General features: G+C 38.2%; 1 protein-coding gene across 1 annotated transcript in view; it reads left to right on the forward strand.

Annotated features, from left to right (window-relative positions):
• Positions 1–21,617, forward strand: part of CFAP47 (cilia and flagella associated protein 47) — a 295,005-nt gene that overhangs the window by 126,436 nt on the left and 146,952 nt on the right. The window contains exons 45-47 of the mRNA XM_030477406.1: positions 2,971–3,151; positions 12,878–12,884; positions 21,017–21,206. Coding sequence (XP_030333266.1) covers positions 2,971–3,151; positions 12,878–12,884; positions 21,017–21,206 — 378 coding nt within the window. The remainder of the gene's footprint in view (positions 1–2,970; positions 3,152–12,877; positions 12,885–21,016; positions 21,207–21,617) is intronic.

Here is a 21,617-nt window from a genome sequence, read left to right on the forward strand (position 1 = left end):
GTTTTTTTGGGGGGGGTGGTGGGTTTTTTTTTGGTTTTTTTTTTTTTTTTGAGAAAGAATCATAGTGTCCTTGAAGAGAGAAGATACTGTAATTAAAAAGTTACATTAGATACATTTGAATTGGAATTAACTTTTCACAGAACGATCTGTGGTCAGATTTCAATTTATTGAGTTTATAAGTGGGACCAATGTCTTTTATATTACATCACTTATCTTTTGATATGGGATTAAGGGAGATGACAGACATGATTTATCACAGGGATTCTGAGAGATTGACATCATTAAATTATTTTATTCATGAGGAAAGATTTTAGAAGTTAATTCCTGGAAGGAAGAAATGGGGCTAAATTAGGATCTGAAAAACAGTAATATCCAGGGAAAGAGTAAGGTTCTTCTGCATTCTGTAATAGAATCTGCCATACTTTACACATAGAAAGTGCAGATGGTAATTCTAAGAAAATACCTTGGAAAAACAATCAGTCTTTGAAAAATACCAAGTTTAATTCTGATCCTTTACATACACTCCAATTCTTTTTGAAAAATTATTCTAAGAAGAAATTAATCCTTGGAAATGCAAATACTGTTGTTAACTGGTAGTAACACTTCCACACATGGAATATCATGAAACTTTACATTGATGAAGTACGTGTTGGAATCTGTCTTATTGTAGCACAGCAGCCTTAGACCTGCAATTGATAATAAAAGTTAAAAAATATTAAATTCCATTTAACTTACTACCCTGAAAAATACTAAAAAATATAGCAGCTGCAACGTTTATCTGAGTTATGTTGGACATTTTCTCTTTTCTTGGAAATATTGCCCTTTGAGACAACATATTTTAGTCTTGTATGTGTTTGTAGGATTTTTTTTCCCCTTTCAAAAAGATCTAGGTTTCTCATTAAAAATATTTTCATCCTTTACTCTTTGACAAGGTACCAGGAAATATTTGATATGTTCATAGACTATGTAATACTAACCAGCTGTCTTTTTTCTAAACATATCTTTAAAAATGAGATAGCATGAACAAGAATCTTAAAATCAGTACTTTAGTAATTTTTTAAATCATAAGACACATCTTCAAGATAGTTATAATTTAAGTGTTCAGTGCTCCACCAAAGGTCATCTTACAATCATTTTGTCAATTAAGACTTACCAAAACTTTTAAGTCATATTGGATTTTTATTTCAGTGTTGGAAAAGAATCTAATTACCAAAAGCATGTGTAGGTGTAAATTTGTATTTGAATATACAGAAGATCTAAGTCAAATTTAAACTGGTAAATATATATAAACATTTTGGTTTGAAACTTCCCATTACAAGGGAAAATGAAATATCTTTTTCCCACTACAAAATTGTCTGTCATTTCACTCCTGTCAGAGAGAAATGGAACTTGCTATTAATATAGCAACTGAACTATTAACATGTATTAGTAACATGTATCGATTTTTTTTTTTTTTTTTTTAATTTTTCTTGTGTGTGTCTGTGAGCAAGTACTATCAGTGAACTTCCAGTCTTGCAGGATAGAAATTAATCAACAGTGAGTCCAAGTTTTCAACTCACGTAACAGATCTTCTTGTCCCTTCTGTAGATTATATTAAAATATACAGTAAAAAAACCCTTAGTTAATGTTTTGTTTCAGTGAGTACTCTTTTCAGTCACATATATCTGTCCAGTTCTTCATAGAACAAGAATCATAAAAAATTATGTTTTTACAGATTCCTAAACTCCAAAGGTACTTTGTATTTAACATCATATTGACATTTTTGATGGCTAGATTAATAGTCAAAACAAAGCAATGCGGAGTGTAGGTCTGCTTTATAAAACTGGAAAGGGAATGTGAGTTTTGTATTAAAAAAGAAAAAAACCTGCAAACAATAGACAAGCCACCAGCCCAAAGCAGAACTCCAACCCAGTTGATTTCAACAGTAATTTGACCATATTACCTTTAATGGTAATTCTTAAGAACAATTCACTTTCCTTTTAAATTGTCTTTTTGAATTCCCAGAATGGATCTTCATTCCTGGTCCCATTCTAATATATACTGTGATGCCTGTTTTCCTGACATTATTTTAAACCAATAGAATAAGCCAGTTTTCTTAGCAGAAACTGAAATTCTCTGTATTTATCTCCTCCCTAGATTTGCTTCAAGATAATTCACAGCAGTCATTAATTCCAAAGACTTTTCTATAAAACAGATGTGACTAGTTTCAGATTTTAAATTTGTTCAACTTACAGTTAATCTTGAACATCAAAATTATACTGTGTTATTGGATTGAAAATTGCAATTTTGAGCAAGTAGTGTATTAAACCATTGCATTATTTCTGTAATGCTATCTTACAGGAGTCAAATTTATTTCGTTAAGATGTTTAGATGACTATTTTGAGCTTGTCTTTACATACTGTGCTAATCCTTTACTAATATGCTTTTTACCAAAAGGGAGGAGTTTATTTATCCCTAAAATTAATTATAAATGCTTTGATTTCTAAAATATATTGTCAATTTCAAAGTACCAGAGTTAGCTCAGCTAACTATATAATTATTCTTCAGAAAATAGAAAAGTAATTTTTCCTTTTCATGCTTTTTATTATCCAGAAACTTTATAAAGTAAAAGATGAAAAATTGGTCTACATCTGATACAAAATATGTTTTTCTTTTCATCTTTATTCTCCCCTTTTCTTGCCTGTCCTGAATATTTCAAGGGATTGCAGAGCGGTTTCTGGGTAGGAGATGGTTTTACTGTAAATTTCAAACTCCATTTTTCTTAAATGAATGTTTCAGATGCATGATGTCTACAAAAATTATGGAAGGCAGTTTTTATTTAGAAGGATCTTTCAACAATTTCTATGTAACTTGCCTAATTACCAATTTAGTTTTAGAATTACGTATTTAGACCTGTATAATTTTAGATTTCTTAATCTGAAATTATTATGAGATGATTGTTCACATGTATGCATTATTCCTTCACTTCAGAGACATGCACTCCTGAAACCTCGTAAATTCCCCCCAGAGCTGAAGTATGTGGATTACAGTGTAGAAGTGAGTACGCAAGAATTCTTTGAGGTTCCTAAGAAGTTCTCTATTCCAGTACTGGGATCAGGCAGAGTTAATTTGAAAGTTCCATCAGCAAAAGACCTTTCACCTCAGAAAACAGGTAAGAATAGTCTTAAATATGATGAATTTGGGGTTATTTTTGCTTTTTTATCACTGAGATAATCTGTGTTATTAAGGTTTTCCTGAATAGAATCAGAAAATTATCTTTCTTTCCATTCTACTATTGATCAAATCCTCAACCTTGTCTTTGTCACCACTACTGAAGTTCTCTCTTATTAGCTCAAAACAGTGTTTTGTACTTGCTCCTGGTTTTCTCAAAGGCACACAACCACAGGAGACTTGCTCTAAAAGATAAACTAATTTAGTTTGTTTATCCAAGAGATCTTAAATTTGTGCTCATTTCTCACATCCTTTTCTCATCCAGCAATGATCTGTGCTCAAATTGTGCCATTTATACCACATACTGTTTCTTGTTTGCTTCTCCTTAGTCAGCAGAGGGAGGTGTCAAGTAATTGTATGCTGTGTTCTCTTTGTCCCTCGTCAATGAAAACTTGTACAATAGCCTTCAGATTGATCTTGTCAACTTTGGTCAGTCTCTGTTGCCTCTGATCTTTCTAGCATCTTAAATTTTATTCTGAAATCTTATTTGCTTTCTTTTTTTTCTTGGCTTTCAATTCGATCACTTCTTTGCTAGTTGATTATAACTTTTTTTAAATGCTTAATTTAAACTTATGAAACCTTAATGCAACCTCTAGGTTGCATTTCTTAAAAAAACTTGAGCAGCTGAGAGAACTGGGGTTGTTTAGCCTGGAGAAAAGGAAGCCTGGGGGGACCTTATTGCTCTCTACAACTGCCTGAAAGGAGGTTGTAGTGAGGTGGGTGTTGCTTTCTTCTGCCAAGTAACAAGCAATAGGATGAGAGGAAATTGCCTCCAGTTGCATCAGGGAAGTTTAGATGGTCTATTAGGAAAAAATTCTTCACCAAAAAGGGGTTGTCAAGCATTCGAATGGGCTGCCCAGGGAAGTGGTGGAGTCACCATCCCTGGAGGTATTTAAAAGACATATAGTTGTGCTTAGGGACATGATTTAGTAGTGGACTGGGCAGTGCTGGGTTGACAGTTGAACTCAATGATCTTAAGGCTGTTTTCTAACCTAAACGACTCTGTGATAAAATTTGTGTTTATATTTACCTGATAGGGTATCTGTACATGGTTTTATCCCAGCTAATGTCATATTCCACAGGTACTTGATAACACCACAAATAATTTTGGGGTTTGTACTTAAAATATAAGTAAAAGTTTTCTTGGTAAATTTAATAGGTTTGAATTCTAATAAGTCCATCCATACTTTCATTTCATCACTTCTTTTCTTGATCAGTAGAGTCCTTCTGTATCTTTCTGCAGTTCACTTCATAGAATCATAGAATGGTTAGGGATTGGAAGAGACCTTAAAGATCATCTAGCTCTAACTTCCCTACCACAGGCAGGGACACCTTCCACTAGACAGGTCGCTCAAAGCTCCATCCATTTCTCCAACTGTCATTAGAATCAGTCCTGTGCTTTCATGGTGTATGTTTGTTTTCATACTTGGTGTATCCCTTGTGGATTTTGTTTCTTTTCTGGAATAAAAATAAGGACTTTCTTGATTATTTCTGGCAAGACTTTTTGCTACAGGTTCATTCCACTTGATTAGAGTATCTGTGCTGTAAAACATTTTTAGGGTGTCACTAGGCATGTTTTTAGGAATATGAAAATAGTTATTGCAGTATTAGAAGCAAGACTAGCCTGATGAGTGACTACAGGACTAGCAGTCAGTAGAAGCTGTAGAATAGACGTAACACAGGTTGGAGGCTGAAACATTTCTTGAGTGACAAGATATTTAATTCCTAGTTAAAATCCTTTTGTTGTCAAGTTAAAAAATAATTGCCTGTGTTTGTAATAATTAATGTAGAGGCGAACTAAAAAAAGTCATAATTATACAGGAGATTATTTGGATTGCACTGTAGAAGAGGAGTACCAGCTGGGGGAGAGAGCAGAATCTGTAGATGCAAATCTGATAAAGACATAATAAGATCTCCATCATGACCTCAGAACAAAAATTGTTAACTGACCAGATGGCAGGTCACTGTTGCTTAGCAACTTCTAAAATTATTTTTAAAGTTGAAATGTGAATGAACTTATCTAAAATTTTTAGAATATTAATTGCTAAAATGTAATGAAGAAACCACATTATAGTAAGGAAGTATTTTACTGCTGGTTCATGCTGCTTCTTTATCCAGAAAGAAAATTATAAAAGTATCTGAAAGAGGGAAGTAAGCAACGGAAAGTCAGAAACTAAATCATTCTGCAGTGAACACAATCTTTTTGATACTTATGTATTCTTGCTAACTTAAATAGTTACATGAGGTAATAGAAATGTCAAGATGATGCAGAAAACTAAATGGGGCTTTGGTAATGAATTCAGAGAGGTGGTGAGTTAAAGAACAGCTAATAAGAGAAGCTGAGATAACCAGCTGAAAGCATGAAGACAAAGATGTGTTCAGTACAAAGACAGTCCTGGCTGATTCAGTGTGTTTATTGTGCTAATGAGGAAAAAGGAATATTTACAGGCTCTTAGAAGATCTACTATTGTGACAGAAGTCCCCAGGTGGTGTTCCTGTGGATGGAGGCAAAACATTGGTCTCATCTGAAAATTTGAACTTTATTATCTGAAGAAAAAGCAGTATTTTAACCATGGTGGTAGCTTTCTTTAGGGTGGGAGTAGCTGCTTTTCTGAAGAAATGTCAGAGTGCTTAGATTTATGAAGAAAAACAAAGGTGGAAGCAAGCTAACTAAAATCAATCCTTGGATCAGAATTTCTTAGTCTGCAGTAGCAGGAAAATTGTCTAGCCAATATTTTAAGAACTCTGCCAAAAGGGAATTAGAAGGTAAAAATCAATGCCATTCAACATATTTTTCTAAAAAATAGATCTTGTTAAATAACCTTATTACATTTTTGGCAGTATTACAGATCTAATACAGAAAAAGAACACAACATGTTTACTTTACTTCCAATATGTCATCTTGATTCAAACCCAAACCATATACTTGTACAGAACTAAAAGAATGCATTGGCTGTATTGAAAAGTTGAAGTAAATTTTGACAATTTGTTACTGCAAAGTCATCAGAAAGTGTGCCCTCAGGAACAAGTACTTGTTGGACAATGTTAACTACCTTCCATTAATAATAGAGAAGATTATATAAAATCTTTCTAGATTTTGTGACCCAGATTTTGTGAAAGAATGACCCAGATTTTCTGAAAGAATAGTTACTTGGAACTGCTAGATAGTTATAAAATATGTATTTTACTGCAACCAAACATGTAGTATATGTGGAACAGAGTTTGCATGCTAGTTAAGAGTCTGGTTTTAGAAAACAGTTGTTAGTGAAAAGGACAGACAGTCACACAAAATTATTACCTCAATGTGGCCAATGAGATCTACAGATAAATTAGAAGTGTCATAAGAACTGGGGGGGTGGTCTTGCCTCAATACGTAGTATTGGCAGAAGAGCTGGTACAGAAGTGAAGAGTCTGGTGTCTATAAGAAGTTTATGGAAATTCTGAAAGAATTTGTAAAAAACAAACTACGAAAATGTTCCAGTACTAGAAAAAAAAGCTTAGGATAAGAGCAACCCTACGGTCATTTTGAATTCTGTGTGCCTGCCAAGCAGTTTAAGCATAGACCTTATAGTGTGTCAGTGTTATGTGACCCAATCTCTGCAATTACTGCACGTAGAAGGAGATCACCTAGTAAGTCTTCATTTAGCAGAATGCCTAAAGACACAGTCTAATCCTCAGCCCAGCTCTGTTTCTTACTGAGATTGTTAGGGATCCTTTGATGTCTACACCTTGACTACTCCTATCTTCTTAAAGCTCCTCTTGCTGATATGCAGAATGTATTCTGTAATTCTTTGCTACATAAAAATTTTGGTATGTAAGATCACCACATCACATAGCACAGTGATTGTTCACCATTGTCTCAAATAGGATCCTTAAGAGCTTTAGTCTCTCTGGATCATCAGAAGTAGCCTGAGAGATAATTCAATCCCCGTATGTAGCTCTGGAGAAAGGTAATTGTCAGTAAAACTTTAATGCTTTATAAACCAAAGGATAGTGGATTGAGCAGTTAGTTAGAAACTTGTGTTAGGTGTAAATTGCCCTTTTCTTAGTGGTGTGGTATTAAGGAATGTAAAGGCTAAAATGTGAAGTGGAATTAAAATAATGGCTCCAGATTTTAAGCAACACAGAAGTAGCAACCAAACCCAGCTCACACTTCACCAGAATAACAAGTGGCTGGTTTCCTTGAATAAAGCATCCACAGAAATACTTTGACTGTCTTGGCTCATCTTTCTCTATATGTGTGTGTTTCCAGAGTGAAACCAGTACAAGTCACTCTCGGTTTGAGGTTTTAGCTAATGGATTCTATCCCTTTGTTTTCCTCTCTTTCTCCCACCCCTTTCTGTAAGCCTTTGTTAGCCATTCCTTTTGTGGTTAATGAAAAAAGTGAGATATAACATTAAAGTTAATTTGAGATATTGCGGTGTGTTGAGTGAAACTACAAACACAAGGAATGACTGCCAGCGCAAATTAAAAGGGCCATAAACCCGTCAATATAAGACTGTAAAATCATAGATCACAGAATGCTTTGGGTTGGAAGGAACCTTAAAGATCACCTAGTTCCAACCGCCCTGTCATAGGCAGGGATACCTTCCATTAAATCAGATTGCTCAAAGCCCCATCCAACCTGGCCTTGAACACTTCCAGGAATGGGGCATCCACAACTTCTCTGGACAACGTGTTCCAGTGACTCACCACCCTCACAATAAAGAATTTATTCTGAATAACTAAATCTGCCCTCTTTCAGTTTAAAGCCATTCCCCCTTCCCTGTCACTACCTGCTGTTGTAAAAAGTCCCTCTCCAGACTTTTTGTAGGCCCCCTTTAAGCACTAGAAGGCTGCTCTAAGGTCTCCCCTGAGCCTTTTTTCTCCAGGCTGAACAACCCCAGCTCTCTCAGCCCGTCTTCACAGGAGAGGTGCTCCAGCCCTCTGACCATCTTTGTGGTTCTCCTCTAGTCGCTGGTCCACGTCCCCCTTATGTTGGGGGCCCCAGAGATGAATGCAGTACTCCAGGTGGGGTCTCAGGAGAGCTGAGTAGAGGGGACGTATCACCTCCCTCAGCCTGCTGGCCACACTTTTGATGCAGCCCTATAACCTGGAGTAAAAGTTTTACTCATTACTATGCAGCTGTAATAAGGTATGCCTGCTCCTATAATTTGTTCTTATCAAACCTGTCTTTTCTATTCTGCTTCCCTTTCTTTCCCAAGAAAGCTTCAACTTCTAATGCAATCAGGGAAAATTAAGAAGGGTTGTGATAAGTTTTTCAGTAAATTAATCAGCATAAAGTGACTGTCATAGTGCATGGAGGCCTTTGGATATAGAACAGAATTTTAAGTAATCAAGTGGGTTAAGGTACTCTTGACCTATATTTTTTTGTCTGGAATTCCTTTTTGTTTTCTATTTATAAGAGTATTGGCTAGGTTAAATGTGCAAATAAAAAGATATAGTTGTGTCATGAACAGATGTTTGCATGTATTGTACCTGTTAATGTTGGAGTGGGAAGTTATTTTTTCATATTCTATGCTTCCAGGATAGAAAGGTTTTTATTATTTATGTCCTGTCTAACATAACAGGATATAAATTTTGTTTCTATCAGGAATAATGAACAGTATGTAAATTGTACAATATAAGTGCATTCTATTTGGTCACTTCATTATATATAACATAATTTCATCTAGAGAAGCCCACTAAATACCTGCATTGGCATGACAATTGAATTTAATCTGACATTTATTGGCAATTTAAAAAAGAAAAACAAATACCAGACCCTAGTATGATACCTAAAGATATTTTTCATTCCCATTCATTAGCAGAGAGGGTCTCAGTTTTGTATACTGTGCCAAAATCTACATCTTCAGCAGCAGCATGCCACCCCCAAACTTAAGAGTTTGTGATTCTGTGTTAATTTATTAAAATGTTACCCATTAATAACTCCATAATGTTGATCTAATCTCAGTATTTTTCTTATGTAGACTAAGTTATAGTCTATAGTTAGAAATATATGATGTTATGTTTTCATTGCCATGCTTTCCAATAAATAAAGTGCAGAACAGCTAACAAAAATTAAATTTTAAATCATTATTTGACATGCATCACTCTTGCTGTTGGAGATGAAAAATATTTTTCAGTGTTTTCATTTTGTTTTTTATATAGCCACATCAGACAGCTAATTAAAAATACTTACCTGCACTGTATCATCTATATATGCACATATTCATGTTAGTAATATTTTCTAATTACTGTATATATTTTCTTGATAATTACATGCTGTTTTAAAATTCACATTAATATTTTTCACGACCTGTGGTCAACCTTATTTCCTTCTTTCTATGATCTTTAAATGTTATCTCATATACTAGCTACTTGCTCAGCGTTGGGTTTAATCAGGGCAAACTTTTTTTTCTTTTTATCTTTTATTTATTTATTATTGCCTCCAAAGCAATTTCCTGGTGCTTTAAATCTATTCTTCAATAAAGCATTATCAGTAGTTTTGTGGTTTCTTCCTTGTATTCCATGGTTCACATGCTGTATAAAATTTCCTGCATCTTAGTTGGAGTTTTTTTCTGAATAAAGTCTTAATCTTTTAAAGCAAAATTGCATGGTCACTGTCCAATAACAAAAGTTTTGTTAGCTTTTCATTTTACTGTTTACATTTTGAGGTTTTATTCTAGCTCCTTATCATGTCAACTTTCTGAGTTCAGTTCTATGAATAGTATAGTAATAAAAATTTAATTACATTTGGTGGTCTTATTCATCCTGGATAGTTAGGCACGAATGGGATTATCATTCCTTTTACTCTTCCTTCACACAAAGGATACATTTAAAATATGATTCTGTTTCAAAATATGGCTCTGAGAAATTATGATATAGGTCTTTATCCCAGTTTTCATTCCAGCTATATCTACTGAATAACTATTTCTACTGTGTATGTATTAGTAAAAAGTCTTGCAAAAGTGAGAGGATTTAAATATTAGACTGGATATGTTTCTTTTGTGTTTAATGCCTGCATCAATAATTTCAGTGGAGAATAGTTGTATTTGCTATGGGTTTTTTGCACAGTGAAAAACTTTGTGAAGGCCTCTCTCTTATGCTGGTGTGTGAATAGGCTTACTGCTGTGCTGAAGAATGACAATTCATAGAATCATACAATCATAGAATAGTAAGTGCTGGAAAGGACCTTAAGATCATCTAGTTCCAACCCCCCTGCCATGGGCAGGGTCACCTTGCCCTAAACCACGTGGTCCAAGGCTCTGTCCAACCTGGCCTTGAACACCGCCAAGGGATGGAGCATCCACAACCTCCCTGGGCAACCCATTCCAGTGCTTCACCACCCTCACTGTAAAGAACTTCTTCCTTAGATCTAATCTAAACTTCCCCTGTTTAAGTTTGAACCCAGTACCCCTTGTCCTACCACTACAGTCCCTAAGGAAGAGTCCTTCCCCAGCATCCTTATAGACCCCCTTCAGATACTGGAAGGCTGCTATGAGGTCTCCACGCAGCCTTCTCTTCTCCAGGCTGAACAGCCCCAACTCTCTCAGCCTGTCTTCATATGGGAGGTGCTCCAGCCCTCTTATCATCCTCGTGGCCCTCCTCTGGACTCGCTCCAACAGCTCCATGTCCTTTTTATGTTGAGGACACCAGAACTGTACGCAGTACTCCAAGTGAGGTCTCACAAGAGCAGAGTAGAGGGGCAGGATCACCTCCTTTGACCTGCTGGTCACGCTTCTTTTGATGCAGCCCAGGATACGGTTGGCTTTCTGGGCTGCAAGCGCACACTGCCGGCTCATGTTAAGCTTCTCGTCAACAAACACCCCTAAGTCCTTTTCTGCAGGGCTGCTCTGAATCTCTTCTCTGCCCAACCTGTAGCAGTGCCTGGGATTGCCCCAACCCAGGTGTAGGACCTTACACTTGGCTTGGTTAAACTTCATAAGGTTGGCATCGGCCCACCTCACAAGCGTGTCAAGGTCCCTCTGGATGGCATCCCTTCCCTCCAGCGTATCAACCGAACCACACAGCTTGGTGTCGTCGGCAAACTTGCTGAGGGCGCACTCAATCCCACTGTCCACGTCGCCGACAAATATGTTGAACAGGACCGGTCCCAACACCGATCCCTGAGGGACACCACTCGTTACAGGTTTCCAACTGGACATCGAGCCATTTACCACAACTCTTTGCGTGCAGCCATTGAGCCAGTTTTTGATCCAGCGAGTGGTCCATCTATCAAATTGATGTGTCTCCAATTTAGAGACAAGAATGTCATGCGGGACAGTGTCGAACGCTTTGCACAAGTCCAGGTAGATGACGTCAACTGCTCTGCCCCTGTCCATCAGTTCCGTGGCTCCATCACAGAAGGCCACCAAATTGGTCAGGCAGGATTTCCCCTTAGTGAAGCCATGTTGGCTGTCACCAACCACCTTGTTGTTTTTCATGTGCCTTAGCATGTTTTCCAGGAGAAACTGTTCCATGATTTTGCCAGGCACAGAGGTGAGGCTGACTGGTCTGTAGTTCCCTGGGTCTTCCATCTTCCCCTTCTTGAAAAGGGGGGTTATATTACCCTTCTTCCAGTCATCGGGAACTTCACCTGACTGCCAGGATTTTTTGAATATGATGGACAGTGGTTTAGCAACTTCATTCGCCAGCTCCTTCAGGACCCATGGATGGATTTCATCAGGTCCCATGGACTTGTGCACGTTCAGGTTCTTAAGATGGTCTCGAACCTGATCCTCTCCTACAGTGGGCCTAAGGTCTTCATTTTCACAGTCCCTTCATCTGCTTTCCAAGACTTTCGTGGTGTGGTCAGAGCATTTGCTGGTGAGGATGGAGGCAAAGAAGTCATTAAGAACCTCAGCCTTCTCCAAATCCATGGTAGCCAGTTCTCCTGATAGCTTCTGGAGAGGGCCCACATTGTCCCTAGTCTTTCTTTTATTTGCTACGTATCTATAGAATCCTTTCCTGTTATCTTTTACATCCCTTGCCAAACTTAATTCTAGTTAGGCCTTAGCTTTCCTAACCTGGTCCCTAGCTTCCCGGGCAATGCTCCTATATTCTTCCCAGGCCGCCTGTCCTTGCTTCCACCTTCTATACGCTTCTTTCTTCCCTCTAAGTTTCCTCAGCAGCTCCTTGTCCATCCATGGAGGTCTCCTGGCCCTCCTGCTGCACTTTCTTCTAGTCGGGATGCAACACTCTTGAGCACGTAGCAGGTGATCCTTGAATATCGACCAGCAGTCTTGGGCCCCCCTGCCCTCTAGGACTGTATCCCATGAAACCTTACTAAGGAGGTTCCTGAAGAGGCCAAAGTCTGCTTTCTTGAAGTCCAGGGCAGTGAGCTTGCTGCATGCTCTTCTCACTGTCCTGAGAATCTCAAACTCAACCATCTCGTGATCACTAGAGCCAAGGCTGCCCTGGAGCGTCACATTTCCAACCAGTCCCTCCCTGTTGGTGAGCACAAGGTCCAGCATGGCACCTCTCCTTGTCGGCTCCTCTATTGCTTGAAAGAGGAAGTTGTCTTCCACACAATTGAGGAACCTCCTGGATTGCTTGTGCCGGGCCGTACCATCCCTCCAACAGATGTCAGGACGGTTGAAGTCCCCAATGAGGACAAGGGCCTGTGAGCGTGAGGCTGCTCCTATCTGTCTGTAGAGCGCTTCATCCACAGAGTCCTCTTGATCAGGCGGCCTGTAACAGATCCCCACCGTAATGTCCCCCATTGCTGTTTTCCCCTTGATCCTGACCCACAAACACTCTGTTACCTCGTCACCCGTCCCCAGACAGAGTTCCATACTCTCTAGCCTATCACTGACATAGATAGCAACGGCCCCTCCCCGTCTGCCTGGCCTGTCTTTTCTAAACAGACTGTAACCTTCCATACCGACACTCCAGTCATAGGAGCCATCCCACCATGTTTCTGTGATACCAATGACATCATATTCCCGTAGCCTTGCACACATCTCTAATTCCTCTTGCTTGTTCCGCATACTATGGGTGTTTGTATAGAGGCACCTTAGCCGAGCTCCAAATGCAGCCGACTCAATGGCTGGGGCAGCTGGAACACCTCTACATCACTCCAAGCACTTATTACAGGTGCTGGCAACTGACCAGGAGTGTTGGGATGGATCAATGCTCCCCTCCCCCAACACATCTAGTTTAAAGCTTTCTTAACCAGCCTGGCAAGCCTCCTACCAAAACAGCTCTTCCCCTTCTTTGTCAGACCAGCTCCACCAGCCTCCAGTAGATCTGGCCACCCAAATGGAGCCCCATGTTCTAAACAGCCAAACCCCTGACTATGGCACCACCACCACCATTCTAACCATTTATTAACCTGCCAAACGCACCTAGCTTTTTTAAGGTCCTCCCCTTTGTCCTGGAGAATCGATGAAAAAACTATCTGAGCTCCAGAGCCCCAAACCACCTCTCCCAGGGCTCTGCAGTCCTTCTTAATGTTCTCCAGGCTACTGCTATCTATATCTCTAGCACCCACATGGACCACTAGAAGGGGGTAATAGTCAGCAGGACTTACTAGAGCAGGCAGCCTCTCAGCAACATCCCCAATCCGAGCCCCTGGCAGGCAACACACCTCCCTCGAGACTGGATCAGGCCGGCAGATGGTGCCTCTGTGCCTTTCAAAGTAGAGTCCCCTACTACTATAACCCTCTGCTTTTTCCTGGAGGCACCAGTAGCGATCCTCTTTACTGGTGCATCAGCAGGATGCTCATTAGGTGTGGTGGGTGCTCTCTCATTAGTCCCCTGCAGAACTGCGAAGCAGTTCTGGGTGGGGACATCAGATTTAGGAGGAAGCCCCTTGTTGTTAATTGTCCTCTTCCTCCTTTTTTGTTCGTTTTTCTCGTGACTAATTCCCAGCTTCCTGGGTTGCTGCCCTCCTTCTTTCCTATATGAGCAGTGCTGGACGTTCGCAGCCCCTGCACAGTTTGGGCCTGGAGCAAGCAGCCCAGCTTCCTCTCAGCTTCCTTGGCATCTTTTAGCTCTCCAACAGCCTCCCGCAGCTCAGCCACCTGCTGCAGGAGGACCTCCACCAGGGCGCACCGAGTGCAGCCCTGTCCATTGTGCATCCTCGCCTCAAGAGACCAGTCGAGGCACTTTCTACACTCCGAGGTCTGCGCCGCAGCCTCCCCTCTCATCGGCTCTGTCTGGGTGCCTACGCTGGCCACCGCCGGGGCAGAGCTCCCAGCGCGGGCCCTGCTCCTGAGGCGAGTACTGCCCGCCCCGCCCGCTGCCTGCTCGCCCTGCCTGCGCGAACTGCCGCGTCTATTCCTGACTGACGTGCCACGCCCTGTTTGCCCGCCCTGTTCGCCGCGCTCCCTGGGGTGGGTTTTTCCCCACTGAGGGCTGGTGCCGTCACTCCTGGCACCGCCCCCTGTGAGTCAGCTGCTCGCGTGAGCTGAGCTGCCGGCTGGTGGGCGAGTCCTGTCGAGGGCTTGAGGCTCCGTCGGTCGCTCTTGTCGCTCCGAACTGAGGCTCCTGGACGCTGTGCTTCCGCCCGCTCCGGTGTTAAAGGCGTCCTCTCTGGAGATACTCACCTCGACAATATTAATTCTCAGTAAATACATTGGAGTATCCTTTACCTCATACTCTGGTCAGAAGTGAGATTCAGAAAATTCCCTGAAACTTGGAGTCTCCCTAGAAGAAGAACATGTGGATAGACAGCAAAGGCTTCAAGCTTACTTCACTAATGAAGCTTTAGGGGTCAGGATGCTCATATGTGATTTAGGTTGTCATCAGTAAACTCTGACATTTTGTGTAATTTAAAAATAAGTACACATAATCATAGAATGATTAGGGTTGGAAAGGACCTTAAGATCATCTAGTTCCAACCTGCCTGCCATGGGCAGGGATGCCTCACACTAGACCATATCTCCCAAGGCTCTGTCCAGCCTGGCCCTGAATGCTGCCAGGGACGGAGCATTTACTATTTATTTGGGCAACCTGTTCCAGTGCCTCACCACCCTCACAGTAAAGAATGTCTTCCTTATATGAATCTGAACTTCCCCTGTAACCTTCTGCTGTTGTTTTGTAAAGACACATGCTTTAAAACTTTTTAATTTAGTTGCCAGTGTCACTGATTTTGTGATGCATATGTATATATTTATAATCTTGATAATTCTTATTTTTTTACAGTTTTGTCTAAAGATTTCCTGCCATGCAGTCTTGTTTTATGGAACTGCATCTGTATAAAAGCACATGCTCTTCCTGCAAGTAAGGAGCATGTTTGACAAGTCAGTTTATCTGCTGTATATTTGCTGCACATGTCTAGCAGTACAACACTGATTATGGTGGGGATGGAAGGAAATGGCTATGGATTTTGGAGTAAAACTGTGAAAACCAAACCAAAAATCTATTCTATTTGCCCATTAATGAAAGATCAGTAAGTTTTAGCTAAGCAGAACAACTTGCTCAGCAGTTGGGTTTATTTGAACAAGGTGGGTTTTATGCTAAATCATGTTGTGTATCAAAGATGAAATAACATAGGTTGAAAGGGGAGGAAAAGCTTTGTTTTGCAAAGTGATGCTTCTGAAAATGTTTGAGAAATCTGAGAAGTGGCAGCGTAATTATCTCACAGTGTGAACTAAAGCTTTCAGTCTTCCAGCCCCACTCTGTGTTTTTCTGACTTCAACTCCCTCTCCTTCTTTCATTAAGGAATTTTTTTGAAAGTTTTGAAAAATGAGGATCCTTAAATGCATATCTGGAAAAATACAGTGTAGGTATTGAAAAGTGCTATTACCGTTATATGGAAGGGAGAGTGTTACTGGAACAACACGTCTGGTTCTGGTTTCTTTACTTCAGAAGGGAGGTTACAAATGAGGAAGAGTTCAGGAAAGTGCTATAGTAATTCTTTCAAGGTCTTGAAGGCTGGAATAGCTTATCTCTCAGTGGTCTCTGAGGTAAAGAGGTCCTGTTCAGGTTACCAGTGAGTGCTTCAAATGGAAGAATATGTCTGACTGTTAAAGGGCATTATGCAGAAAGCATAGCACTTTCTACATAACATAGAGATTTCTAATGAAAGAACTTATGATACCTATAAAATGGCAGGTTTATTAAATGCTGACACAAACTCAAGAGAGACAACAATCTTTCTACCACTTAGTCTCATAAAAAAGAAAGCTAAGATTCACACTTTTTTTCCAACTGTCAGGCTATGGCTTAACATAAGAATTATTTGCTGAAATTCTAATGTTAAGATAAATGTCCAATAATATGTCATTTGGTATTAAAAGTGAAATAAATATTTGATGCAGTCAAATTATACAAAGAGGGGAAGAAAAATAAAATATAAGCTAAAATTCCACAAAATTAAATGGAACTGTGCTTTTTAGACATCAAGTTGAAATAAATAAACTGAAAAAAATCAAAGCAAAAGTAAAAATTACTTCAATTATTAGGGAAAAGAGAAAAATTTGGAAGATGGGAGTTGGTTATCAGATTTCTAGACTACTCATAAATTATTTGCTCTAAAATTCAGGTATACATAGGATCTTCCCTGCTGTAGAAAAGGAAACATTCTACAGATATATTTGATCAATTGCCTAAATAATACAAGACCTATCACTGCCAATATCTAAAATTGTAGCATTCTGGTGTAGAAATTCCTGAGATATAGAGCCTCATATATTTCTCTGTGACAGTTCGTGGATACTGCAGCAGGTAAATATATGAAGGGCATCCTGTTTACTTAGGGTTTTTTCAGACTGCTATTTTGTTTGCAGCCTTCTGCCTCAAAAGGACTTTACATTTCCGATCATGCTATTGGTAGAAACCTGATATAAATACCCTTGGACTAGAAGTATTTTAAAGGAAAGAAAATATATGGGAAGAAATGATTGGTAGGAATTGATATGCAAAAAACACAGTAGCATGTTAGTACCAGCTTATCAATATTTTATATTATACATTGTAATAAAAGCCAAATGCCAACTGCTATTGCCATGTCATGATAAATATACATGTTACATCAGTAGTGATAAATTTGTGCAGTTTTTAAAAATAATAGTAAGATTTTAATTTTCAAATGGTTATGCACCTAAGTATGTCCTGATACACAATTTCTGTATTTTATAAGCATGCATATTGCTAAAATTTTCTAAGGCAAGTATGAACCTGGCTTTTAGTCAGGCCATATGGTTTAGTTTCTTTCCTGGTTTAAAAAGATAGATATAAAGAACCTACATAAGAAAAAAAAACTAAAAACTTTTTTTTTTTTTCATGAGTAGGTTGTTCTACTTTGGCATTAAAATTGTCCAAGAAGAAATAACAGTCCAAAATGCATTTTCAATGAAAAAATGTTCCACCTTGTGATCTAATTTAGATTCAGAATCAAAAGCTATTATCAGAATTCTGCTGCCTTTTAGTACAGGATTTGACAATGCTTGCTACCTGCTCTTATACTTGCAAAAAATATCTGAAAAGAGCCTCCAAAAAGGAGGATCCTCCATGAATGGAGAAAAAAGTTTTCTATACATAACTATCAAGAATTGTTAGCAATTTAACACTTTGTTAATAATTGTTCCTACGGTTAATTTATTCAGACTGTTGTGGTTTCTTTGTTGGCTTTTGTTAAAAAACCTTACTGGCTTAGTTTTTTTCTCTTCTTTTTTTCTAAAAAAAAAAAAAGAAAACTTCTTTCATTAGAGAGTTCTGTATTGCAAAAAGAAAGGAAGGTGTATTATCATGTACTACAGAAATCTGTAGCTAGTTCTTGTAATACCTTTTTTGGATTAAGCCTTCATTATTAATTTTGCATTAACTTACTATTTTGCAGTAAATAGTATAAAAACTTGTTTTTTTATTTTCTCCATATACATTATGTATTTAGTGCACTCTTTTTATTAGTTCTGCGCTCTCTTCTTTTTAGGAAATTTTGCTTAATTTTCCTTCTTTTCCCTCAATAACTTAGTTTTTAAAGATCATGCCTCAGCCACTTCCTTCTCCCAGTCATGAAGAATCACCTTTGAAATTTTCGATATTTGTAAATTGGGGCATGTGTTTTAGAGAGATCTTAGCTCTGTCTTTGTGGTGATTTTAGCTAAGGGACTTTAAATTATTACACTACTATATTTTTCTCAATGTAATAATTTATAATTTGTCAAATATTTTTCAGTAGGGGCTATGCATTGGATGACTTTAGTAAAGCTAAGGTGCTTGCTTTGTTTCTGAAGTTGTATTAAGCATATTTTTTACTTGTTTGCATTCAAATTGCCAATTGACATAGTGACTGTGTAACCTGCTTGCTTTTAAAGCGCTTATGAGTATTCTTCAGAAGTACTAAGAGGTGATGCTTATTAAACAACAAACCCCAAAGAAAATATTTGTTGTTCTTTATTGTGGTGTCACACAGGTCTTCAGTGCCTTCTGAATGTGCTCTGAAATTACATTTAAATTACAGAAGTAATGCCAAACAATATTATAAATATGGAATGGGATGGGTAGGAAGACTCTTCTTGGTTTTCTTGTTAAATTTCATTTTATAGGAGGCATTTCAGTTTGAAAGTGTGTGTTTCAAATATGGGTCCAATATATGAAATATTACCCTATTTATTAGTCATTATAATTTCCATTTAGTGTAAGAAAGTAAAACTCATGAAGAAATAATCTGGGGCTTCCAGTACACTGTATTTTCTTTCTTTAAATACATGTTGTAAACATCTACCTTATCTTGAAATGCAAGTATTTTAAATGTGTACTTTAAATTTTAAGTAAATATTTTGTTTCAACATCCTAAAATAATTCTTCTAGAAAGATAAAATTAGGGACTGCGTTAATAAGCTGAAGAATGGAAAGGACAGTTTAATTCCTTGCATAACTGACAAACTGAAGTCACTTTTGTAGAAAATAGCCCATGGGGATAATAACTTAGTGACAAAATAGAAAAAAAAAAGGTAATAATTCAAAAATTACCAGACTGTTAATCTTGTCTTTAAAAGAGAACAAACTAATTTATTTTAGAGAGGGTTGAACCAGAGGTGCAATTTATAACCTTTTTGATAGCCTAGTAATGTTGAAAGATTAATAATGTCATTTATATGATTTGTCTCTTGCACTTGAGCTATTTTTGTGAAGAAAACTTCTATTTGGTGTTCATTTTCATAGAGATGAGAACTGAATACATGAGGAACACCTCTTTGTGGAATAGAATGAAGAGAATTGCAAATGAAAACTGATTGCACTTTCAAAATTCAGTAGTCATCATTGAAGATATTAGAATAGTTTGTGTCCAAGTGTCATACATATCATCAGAAAATAAGCCGCATTAAGGAAGAAGGGAAATTCAACAAGAATTTGTCAGGTTTTTCCCCTCAGGGCGAAGCAATTTTTTTGGAGTTTTATGTGTAAGGTTCTGCTGTGTTGTTACATTGTCTCTGACCTTCCTCATTATCTTTTCAAACTCTAGGCATTGGTTTCTAAGTTTTGAAAACAGTAAAATAAACAGTCTTTGTTACATATAAAACTACAGCGAAGTTTTTACAGTTGCAGCCTTCATGTAGTTTTTCAGGTTTCTTAGAGACTCCTGGGAGAGTTGGGCTGGGAGACTCTTTTCATGGCCAGTAACTGGAGTTCCTCATCTGCCATGTGACTTGCCTTCGTCTTTAGAATGTGTCCCACCAGGACTAGTGAAGGGTTTAAAATACTGTGGAGGAGTCTGATCCTTTCTGTAAGCAAGAGCAGAGAAGGAAGTCAGCCACAGACTTCTTAGACCTTGCTGTGTCTAAAGATAGACAAAAAGCATTTGTATATTGCTTCTTCCTAACTCTAGAGATTACTGTGGGGAGTTTTTCCTATGTGCTGTAGATTAGGCAAATGGGATTTTCCATGATTCTGTTCCAACTTGGACTTTTTTGAAGCTCACACTTCCGATGTAAATTTGGGCATAAAATAAGTCTAACGAGTAGCTCTCATGAGAACTACTAAACAGAATTACAGCCATTGTTGGGGCTGTTATTAGCCAAATACACTGTATTGTCTCTGATATGTCTCATGGTAATTGTTGACAAAATTACACTAACTACTGTATTAAAACTGGAGCAAGTCCAGAGGAGGGCCATGAGGATAAGGGGGCTGGAGCACTTCCCATATGAAGACAGACTGAGAAAATTGGGGATGTTCAGCCTGGAGAAGAGAAGTTTTCATGGAGACCTCATAGCAGCCTTCCAGTATCTGAAGGGGGCCTACAAGGATGCTGGAGAGGGACTCTTCATCAGGGAATATAGTGATAGGACAAGGGGTAACTTAAACAGGGGAGATTTAGGTTAGATATAAGGAAGAAATTCTTTACTGTGAGAGTGGTGAGGCACTGGAACAGGTTGCCCAAGGAAGTTGTGAATGCTTCAGCTCTGGCAGTGTTCAAGGCAAGCTTGGATGGGGCTTTGAGTAACCTGGTCTAGTGGAAGGTGTCCCTGCCCATGGCAGGGGGTTGGAACTAGATGATCTTAAGGTCCTTTCCAACCCAAATCATTACATGATTCTGTACTATGCTTTTTGGTTTTTACAAAAATTCATATGCAGTAAACTTTTATACTGGATTTAATAGATCTTTTAAAAGCACTTCTCTTTGTACACTACTAAAACCAATAGAAAAGATTGTCTAGATGCTTAAATATACCTTTTTTTTCTAAGGAAAATAATGATTTGCTTATATGCTAACAGTCCTAAAATTCTGTTGTTTGCTTTAAATTGTTGCATGTACTGCTGGTGAGACTCTCCTACAGTTTATTGGAACTTTCTGTAGATTCTGCTTGTGAATTCAGTCTTTCTGAAAAGCTTTACAACACTGTGATTTTTTGGTTTTGTTTTTAGATAGGAGTGATACAATTGACCTTCCTATAAAATTCAGTCCTCGGTATGCCGGTTGCTACCACTGTCAGATTCTTCTGAAGTCCTCCTGTGATGTTCGTGTTTATGAGATTGAATGTGTAGTGAATACAGACAATGCTGAAGCAGAGCTTGAATTTCTAACTCCAGCTTACCAAGCAGTGATTCAGGATATTCCAATTGTAAGTTCACTTTACTACTAGAAACTAAACTAAGAGTCAAGATTTTAAAAAACTAGGCTCTGGATCAGTACTGTTAAAATTTACAGATGTAAAATGCCCAAATGCATGTAAATGCTGACTTGCATGTAAATGCTGACTTGAGTATTATTACTCAATGTTCATATTGAACATTATATAAAGCTTGATGGGAAAAATAGTTTATGGCAATTGTTAAAATAAATTATTGGTTTTATGGGCTTATTTCTAATGTTTCACTTCTGTCCTGACAATTGTTAATCTGTTAATAATGTTATCACACTGAAAGTGAAAAATTAGTTTAATCTAGGGAATAAATGTCTTGTTTATGAAAAAAAGAGATATTGAGAAGCAAAATAGAAGAACTGGATTACACACAATTTTAAAAATATGGCA

This window comes from Strigops habroptila, chromosome 2, assembly GCF_004027225.2.
Source record: "Strigops habroptila isolate Jane chromosome 2, bStrHab1.2.pri, whole genome shotgun sequence".
In the NCBI taxonomy this organism is placed as follows: Eukaryota; Metazoa; Chordata; class Aves; order Psittaciformes; family Psittacidae; genus Strigops; species Strigops habroptila.